The following is a 9,366-nucleotide window of genomic DNA, read 5'->3' as shown; positions in this document are numbered from 1 at the left end:
ACTTCTTCTTCTTCTTCTTCTCTTCTTTCTCTCTTCTTCTCTTCTTCACTCAAGAACCCTAACTCTTACTCTTTTAAAATGGAACAAAAATGATCCACAATCAGCCTAACACAACAATATAACCTCAAAAGAAATGATTTGTGAAAAGACCAAAATGCCCTTAAATTTCCGGACGGACTCCCTGCCAACTACCCAACTTTCAAAGGGCATAACTCGCTCATACGAACTCGGAATCAAGCAAACTCGGTGGCGTTGGAAAGATCGTTCCAAGGGCTTTCCAAACATAACTGGAAATACTCCTGGATCATCCTGAGCTAGGAGTTATGACTGCTCAAAGTTGGCCAAAAACTCACTGCCAAATTTCCAGATTCTGAATTTTTTTCCAAAAATGACTACTTCCAATTTCAAGCTTCTTCATATTCATTTTAAATTGTCGGATGTTACAAAAACTCAGGCCCAACCCAATCCGGATAAGGATATATATCTATTCCAGGGTAGGGTTTCTAATTAGTCCCCCTTCACTCCTCTTTGTACCTTCGCCGCTTTCTCTTCCTCTTTCCTTGATTTCCATTTCTTCACCTGAGGATGTTGCCTCCTTAGACCAATCCGGCTTTTCGCCTACTCTTATTTGAATTATCAACGTGATGTTGATGTTCTTCCAGCTGATTGCTAATGAAACAACTAACAAAAGTAAGTATCTTGTTATTTGTTCATATTTTCTTTCCGACGTCATTGTTCTTTTTCAGTTGTGTTCTCAGGTTTCATCGATTGTGTTCGTTGTTTTTTTGCTGTCGGATCTTGTATAAAAGAGGAAAGCCTCTTCATTTGGTAAGCCCTCTCGCTTATTTTCCTTCTTTTCCTTTTCCTCTGGTATCTGCTCACTATCTTCCTGCAGGTGGTCACGTGATAAAGTGCAAGGGTAGCTCTTCCCCGCCGCACTTTAAAAGTGTTGTTGGCTTCCTCTAGGTTTAAAAGATTCAATCCCGACTCCAAATCCTTCATTTTGCCAAGTCCTTTTTGTTGGCTACAATAACATTACTTAATAACATTTCGCCTTTTTTGTTGCCTTATAGGTTTTTGTAATTATGTTTCTTGTGGAAAACTTTATGTTGTAGCCTTTCCTTGCCCCCTATCCCCTTAACGGTGATATTCTTAAGTATGGGTAAAACCCCCGCTCCTATGCAATAGCTCGCAAACCACATAGGAGAGGTAACCCGCACTAGGCAAGTCTGGTGCGACGAGCTCGACCTAGAAGGCAAACCACTTGCTTTCACTAGCAAGGGGTTTCGAACTTGAGACCTCCAACATGGAAGTCCCAAGCTCAAACCACTGGGCCACTACGAAGGGTTTTCCTTCTAGCACTTTGCACCTTAATTGACATTGAGTTAGTCTGAATAATAATTTGTTTTGCAATGCTTGCATGCCTCTAAAATTGCCTTAACTTTTGTGACTGTATTAGTAGTGTTCTTGCTCCTTCCGCATATTCAATATCACCCTTATCATTCCTCAAACAAAAGACATAGGAACTGAGACCCGAATTTCTCCGAAAAGCTTCATCCGTATTGTATTTCACCCATCCATTTAGTGGGAATTCTCATAGGACTCTCTTTGCCCTTATTTTAGGTCTGTAATTTGTCCATTCGATCAGCATATCAAACCAATTAACATGACATGACATGCATGATTTCCTTAGTCTTACCAGCATATACATATTTCTAGTGATATTGTGAATAATTCGTGCTACTGATATCTTCTCCCCTTTATGTTTCATCCTGTTTCTATTTCTCCATAATTCTCATATTACAAACTGGGTAAAACTCTAAAGAAAGGGCTCATATTCTTCCTAACATCTGTCTCCTACCATAGCATTATAACTTCCCTTAATTGAAGGTCCTCCATGTTTAGACCAACAAAAGAGCAAAAATAAGACCAAATCCTGTTAGCTGAATCAGATTATAGAAACACATGAGCTAGTGTCTCTTGTTGAGGACTTCCATAATACCAGCATTTGAATAATCCCTCTAAACCCATCAAAATATGCGAAGAAGAAAGGGGAATAAAAGTATATAACCAATCTACCCTTCTGTACAACTTATTCACATTAGTAAGACAGTTGAATGTATTAAGGAAGTGCACGTTTTTGAGACCTTAGTTGAAATGCGTAGGTTATTCAACCTATGAGCATGGTACCGCTATCCATATACATTATAACTAATTTTAACTATTTATAATATTACAATGTTCGAAAGGGTAGTTAGATGAACCCTAAAGCTCTAGCTCCACCTTTAGTACAAGAATAAAAAAAAATATGACAAAAAGTAAATATAACCTTATTATGATAAAACATGGATAAATATGATCTTTTTCCGATAAAAAAGAATAAATGAAAAGAGGATAAGCAAAGCTAAACCGCTCATTTGCAGTCAAAGAGAGAACACCCAAAAGCAAATTTTAGCGCCAAGAAAGCAATGCTCTCTTTTGGTTTACTCCATGTCCATCCTTCTTCTTCACCAAAAACACAGTTCCATTTTCCCCACCAAAATCAAATTCCCCCAATTCAATCCCTCCATTTTTCGCCCTTTACTGTAATACCCACAAAATTGCCGAGTAAACCCTCCTTCTTCCGCTTATCATCTTCGGTATGGTCGTCTTCTTTGATTGCTGATGACTTTCAGGTGGAATTGGGTCGGTTATTGTCTTTGTTGCCGGAGGAAATGCGGCGAGGAGTTAGCGAACACCCGGAGTTTTCCAATTTAATTGAGGTGGTTATGGACTTGGGTCGTAAGCCACTTGCTCGCTTCCCTTCTGGAGATTTCATCTTGTCCGATCAACCGATTACTTTGGATGATCTTCAACAAGCTACCTCCCAGGTTAGAATTAATTAAATAGAGCACCCATTTCAGCTTGAGATATACATGAGCAGAGGTAGCCTAGGGTATCGGAAGGGGATTCATTGAAAAATTACACTACATATATAAGATTATAGTAAATGTTGAATTTTTTTAGTAAGAGTTCTAACTCTACCACTTATTCTATATACATGGTTATAGAACATGTTGAAGGAACTTAGTGAAAATTTTGACTCTACCACTTACTATATACATGGTTATAGAATAGGCATAATACATAAACATACCCTTAACTTGGCTTCATCGAACAAGTATGACTTTTAACTTTGGGTGTGCACAACTAGACACTTAAACTTGTATAAATTGAACAAATAGACACATTCGTTCTAAATGACGTTCTACGTGGCAATTTTGTATCCTATGTGGCGTCCTATGTTATTATGCCACGTAGGACATATGTGTCTACTTGTTCAATTCTATACACATTTAAAACCAAGTTAAAGAGTATATTTATGTATTATGCATATAGGATATGTTGAATGATCTTTGTGAAAGTTCTGACTCTACCACTAACTATATACAAGGTTAGTAAATGTTGAATTCCTTTAGTGAAGATTCTGGGTCCCCCAATTACTATATACGTGGTTATAGTATATGTTGAATCCGTTTAGTGAAATTTCTGGCTCTACCACTTATTATATACAAGGTTATAGTAAATGTTCAATCCATTTAGTGAAAATTCTGACTCTACCACTTACTATATACAAGGTTATAGTAAATGTTGCTTACTGAAAATTCTGGGTCCACCACTTACTATATACAAGGTTATAATAGATGTTGAATATTCTTAGTGAAAAATCTGGCTCCAGCACTTACTATGTAATACTCACGCTATCTCAATTTATGTGATGCACGTTTAACTGGAAGTTTAAGGAAGAAAGAAAGACAAGACTTTTGAATTGTGGTATATAACAAACCATAAATATTTGTATGACTATATATATATATATATATTTCATTAAGTGTAAAATGTGAAGTTTATTGTTAGGTTGTTTCTAATTATAGAAAGGTAATTCTTTTTGGACGGACTTAAAGAAAAAATGCATCACATAAATTGGGGAAGAGAAAGTAGAACGATTTGAAAAATAACATATACTTGTGGTAAGTTTGTATCCAGAGGAATTGTGGGTGTGCTGATACTTGATACTTTCCATCCATGAATTTCAAATCCCAGATTGCTTCTACCTCTGGGAATAATTTGAACTGAAGTTGCAGTGATAGCTTCAATTGAATTAGGAAGGCTTTGATTTTGATCAGGTCGGCCTCGGCCAACTCTTTTACACACACACACTTAATGTTGATTGAGTGGAAATTTTGAGGTTGTGCCCGATTGATTAACAAGTTTCTTTTTTGAGGTTGGTGTTTCAATGATATGCTCAAAGACACTAGTGATTTAGTTTCAGACTGAATAGTAACTATGACCTTGGAAATACACTAACATAGTCGTTGATAACAACTTACCTGGGTCCAAAGCGAAAAGTTAGTACTAGTAACGATTTGGTTAGTACTGTATTTAATGGTTATTCATATTACAGGTTGGTGACTTTGCAGTTGACAATAGAGCTGGCATTAGCAGAACTTTACACCGAATTAGTGCTATTAGAAACCGGAAAGGTGCAATTATTGGTTTAACTTGTCGAGTTGGTCGTGCAATATCTGGAAGTGCAAACTCATTGCGAGATCTAGTTAAAGATGGTTCTTCTTTGTTGCTCATTGGTCCTCCTGGAGTAGGAAAAACAACTATTATCAGGTTGGTTGTTACATATACTCTCATGTCATGCCCTCTGATCTTTGATGTGCAATGTCATGAACTTGAGGAACATTTCTGCTGTTTGACCTTGATTCTCCTTCTCATTTTAAAGTTAATCGGTGCCATTACATTTCTGGTTGTCACATTAAAGATAGTATTTTTGTTTGAGAAAATACATAAAGTGACACCTGAAGTTGTCCCGAATTTTCAAGAACACACCTTAAGTATGTGGTCCTCCTATAACCCCAAAAAAGTAATAAATACCTTTGTTAATAGACATTTTGACCCGTTTTTACCCTATGTTTGTTTTCACACAGATGACGCGCATGAATGAGAAACTTTGCTTCCAAAAATGAATTAAAAACCTCCACATGTCAGTTCTTTTTCTATTATTTAATTATTTCCTCTTTAATACATCATCTTCCCCATTTTTTTCGAAAGAGCGTTGGTTGAAGGTTTAACAAAAATTATCTTCTCTCTTGAACGAAATCAGCCTAAAAAGGTAAGAACTTTCTAACTTCTTATTAATTTCCAGTTCAAGGTTTAGTTTCTTCTTAATTTCTTTAAAATTTGAGAAATCAAGATATCTTTTGTGATTAGATTTTGAGGGAAAATAATTTTGTAAAGTCAAGTTCAATCTTGAATCGTATTTGGAATGATGAGAATGATCCGATATTGGTGTGAAGATGCGATACAAACATGGAACAATGTTTTGGACGGCGAAAGGCGACAAGGGTCTGCCTCGCCAAAAGACGAGCTCGCCGCTCGCCCTTTTGAAGTGCGGCACCAATTAAGACCAAAAAATTAAAATATTTAATTGCATATATAAATAATCAAAATCTCAATAGCAATAACATATTAGCAAATATTTCAATTCAAAAACTGAAAATAGGTAGTACATACTAAAAGTCTAAAACTTGAATGAAAAAAAATAGTACATAAGTCAAAACAATGAAAAAAAACCAAAGGTAGAAGTAACTCTGAAGCCTAAAGAAGAAGAAGGAAAAAGAAACAAAGGAAGAAGAAAAGAAGAAGAAATTAGTCGAAGAAAAGAAGAAATACGTATTGGTTGGAGTTTGGAGTCGCTAGGAAAGTCTGGCTGATCGCCGAGAAGTCAAGTCAAGTCGACTGGTTGGAGTCGCAGTCTAAGAGTGTAACTTTATAAATTTGGAAAGTAAACCCTAAAATTATCTTTTAACTTTTAAAATCCTAAATTGGTCGCCTTTTTTTAAGAAAATACAAAAGGCGGCGCCTTTCTCGCCTCTTGTCTCTGTCGTTGTTGTCTCAAAGCTAAAACGCAATGAAGGGTCGCCTCACCTCGCCTCGCCTTTCGCCATTGGCGCCGAGACGATTTCCTTTCACAACACTGACTTGAAAACTTACTTTCAATGCAAATTTCGTGGTGGTCCAGTGCCAATCGAAGCACAATTCTAGTGCCAACAAAACCCAACAAGAATGTACCTCTAATTCATCAACTCTTTGAATTTGCAAAAGGAATTTGCGATCACTGAAGCAATTTCGTAGTCAGAGCTTGACTGGGCTCAAAAAAGTATATCTATATCCCTTGAGAAATCTTGTTTGATTCATGTAAAAGTGACTATGGGGTATGATTCTCCGGTAGTTGATCTATCTATGATCAAAGATTCAGCTCATTCCATTGTCCCATTGGAAAGATCTCAACAGGCGATTTCTGCGAGAATTGCCTGCAGATGGATGGCCCCCGATGTGCCTGCAATTTCAACCACGCTCTGAAGAGATGCGAGGGGAATCAATCAATGGGGAATACTCCCCATGTCCTAACGTACCTTATACTGAAAGCCCACTCAAAATGGACGGGGGAATCATAATCGGGGAGAACTCCGGGGATGGCAATAGAGCTCTGGTGAAATTTTCCTGCAACGAGCAATGCCAAAATGAGCACCAGAATGAACTTAACACAACACAACAAAAAGCCCCAATTGGTAAGCTTCCTAACAATTCGAATTTGCAAATTAGGGTTAATAATAAGCAAATTGGAGGTCTTAGGCAAAGGAATTCAGGTCCAATTTTTGGGCAATTCTCAAAGCCATCAGGTTCATGAAATTGAGGCCAATGGAAGTTTGAATCAAGTTCATACTATTGAAGCTGCAAGCTCCAATTCCAAGGCAAACTTGGTTTTACATTTTGGTAAGCTATACCACACACAGATGCTGCCTAGCTCCTTCAAGATTGGAAACAGGCAGTGGCTTAGCATAGCCTGAAACCAGTGAGTAGTTTGATTCTGGATTTTATCATAGGTCCTTGCCAACCCTTTGCAATTTTCTCATGGGCGCTGCTAGTTTGGTATCTAGATATGGCTTCCTGATGTCTCTTTAATTGAGATATAAGCCGAGACCTCTTGCTTTATCTTTAAGGCTTAAGCTCAATTTTGGACAAGTTTAATATTACTTGAATACGAAGCTCTCATGAAGCCATGGTTCATGGAATAAAACAGATTTCTTGGCGTATCCAACAGCAGACTTTTTTTATTGTTGGTAAAATTAAAGATCCTGGACATAATCAATAATATTAAAGTTTTCTAGTTTTTTCATAATGTAATTCTACTTTCTTCTTCAACTCTTCCTTTTTTCTGAAGTCTTTGTGGTCTTGTTTAGCTTAAACTTTTAGTCTCTGGCTAGTCTAGACAATGCTTCTTGTTACTGTAATTTAATGGAATGATGTATATATGAAGTTTTTAAGTATCTTGGGGCTGTAATCCAAGGGAGTGGTGACATCGACGATGATGTCACACATCGCATTGGGGCTGCTTGGATGAAATGGAGGCTTGCCTCTGGAGTATTGTGTGATAAGAAAATTCCACCGAAACTTAAAGGTAAGTTTTACAGAGTGGTAGTTAGACCGGCCTTGTTGTATGGAGCGGAGTGTTGGCCAGTCAAGAACGCACACGTTCATAAAATGCATGTTGCGGAGATGAGGATGTTGAGATGGATGTGTGGGCAAACTAGGAGCGACAGGATTAGGAATGAGGTTATCCGGGAGAAGGTGGGAGTGGCCTCTGTGGTGGACAAGTTGAGGGAAGCGAGACTGAGATGGTTTGGACATGTGAAGAGACGGAGCGCAGACGCTTCAGTGAGAAGGTGTGAGGTAATGGTGGTAGAGGGTACGCGGAGGGGTAGAGGTAGGCCCAAGAAGTATTGGGAGGAGGTGATTAGACAAGACTTGGCTATGCTTCACATTACCGAGGACATGACTCTAGATAGGAAGGAGTGGAGGTTGCGTATTAAGGTTGAAGGTTAGTAGGGTTAGCGTGTTGTCTTCCCTTGCAAGGGTATGGGTTGTTAGCGTTTGGAGTAGACCTAGCCCTATGCTGTTTACTGCGTTTCACGCATCGCATTACTTTCTTGTTGTTATTGTCTCATTTGTTGATTATACGCTATCTTTTGTATTGGCTGTTATGTTTTATATATATCTCTCCTGTCACTTAGATCTGTGGTTCTTGAGCTGAGGGTCTCCCGGAAACAGCCTCTCTACCTCCACGAGGTAGTGGCAAGGTCTGCGTACACTTTACCCTCCCCAGACCCCACCTAGTGGGATTTCACTGGGCATGTTGTTGTTGTTGTTGATGTATGTATGAAGTGGGAAAATATCGTGGATTTGGCACTTGGTATGTGGGTTGCATACAGGGCTCGTACAATTATTCGTTGTGTCTTATGCATCTATTGCATTTATTGCAAAGGACAGGAGTGTATTTGTTAACATTTCTTATTCAGGGTATGCTTAGTTATGTATTTTGACTGTTCCCTTTAGATGTTTGTTTCTTGCATTTCCTTCCCATTGTCCGACATTATGGGTTAGCTCTAATGTGATGGAAGTCTGTCTAATGTTTGATGTATCATTGTCTGTATGCTTATTATTTTATCCCATGACATCGTGAACACTTTCTCCTTTCATTTCTCCTTGCACACGGATACACATAAAATCCTGCAGTTATAACATGACAATGATAGTTCCTCCGCAATGTCCATGTATCTCCTACCATTCCAATAAAGCTATTTCCATGAGATTCAGCAGATGGGTATGTAAGGATTTTTTTCTTTTACTCATAGGGACATAGCCAGGATGCTTGCAAATGATTATGGGAAGCGCGTAATGATTGTAGACACCTCTAATGAAATTGGTGGGGATGGTGATATACCTCATGCAGGAATAGGTAATGCTCGGCGGATGCAAGTTCCACATAATGATATGCAACACAAGGTAGGAGCTTGACTTTCACTCTGTTAGCCAGATGAAAATAAAATTACTTTTTTGAAAAGGTGTATTGATGCAACCACTGCAATTTCTTATTGGAAGAGACCTTTTATCTTACCCAAATTTAAAGCAAAACTGGGACCACATGTACTTGATTAATAGCTTTCCTGAGGATATACCTATTGCTGGTTCTTGGATGGACCTGTCCTTCCCTTACATGAGTGGCTCCAAACATGAGTCAATTGTACATCGATCAATGAGGATTGTTTTTTACCTTATATTTTTGTAGGTGCTGATAGAAGCAGTGGAAAATCATATGCCACAAGTGATTGTAATCGACGAGATTGGTACTAAGCTTGAGGCAATGGCTGCAAGCACCATTGCACAACGAGGAATTCAGTTAGTTGCAACTGCTCATGGAGTAACAATAGAGAATTTAGTAATGAATCCTGCTTTAGAGATGCTGGTTGGAGGAGT

General features: G+C 38.2%; 1 protein-coding gene across 1 annotated transcript in view; it reads left to right on the top strand.

Annotated features, from left to right (window-relative positions):
* The first annotated feature begins 2,409 nt into the window (after positions 1–2,409).
* LOC125867173 (protein SEEDLING PLASTID DEVELOPMENT 1-like) overlaps positions 2,410–9,366 on the top strand; it is a 21,305-nt gene continuing 14,348 nt past the window's right edge. Inside the window, exons 1-4 of the mRNA XM_049547603.1 lie at positions 2,410–2,870; positions 4,445–4,659; positions 8,745–8,895; positions 9,179–9,366. The exon at positions 9,179–9,366 is cut by the window's right edge and continues 1 nt beyond it. Of these exons, the coding sequence (XP_049403560.1) occupies positions 2,469–2,870; positions 4,445–4,659; positions 8,745–8,895; positions 9,179–9,366 (956 nt within the window). The 5' untranslated portion in view covers positions 2,410–2,468. The remainder of the gene's footprint in view (positions 2,871–4,444; positions 4,660–8,744; positions 8,896–9,178) is intronic.

This window comes from Solanum stenotomum, chromosome 6, assembly GCF_019186545.1.
Source record: "Solanum stenotomum isolate F172 chromosome 6, ASM1918654v1, whole genome shotgun sequence".
In the NCBI taxonomy this organism is placed as follows: Eukaryota; Viridiplantae; Streptophyta; class Magnoliopsida; order Solanales; family Solanaceae; genus Solanum; species Solanum stenotomum.
Note: the sequence above shows the minus strand (reverse complement) of the source record. Positions and strands in the feature narration are given on the sequence as shown.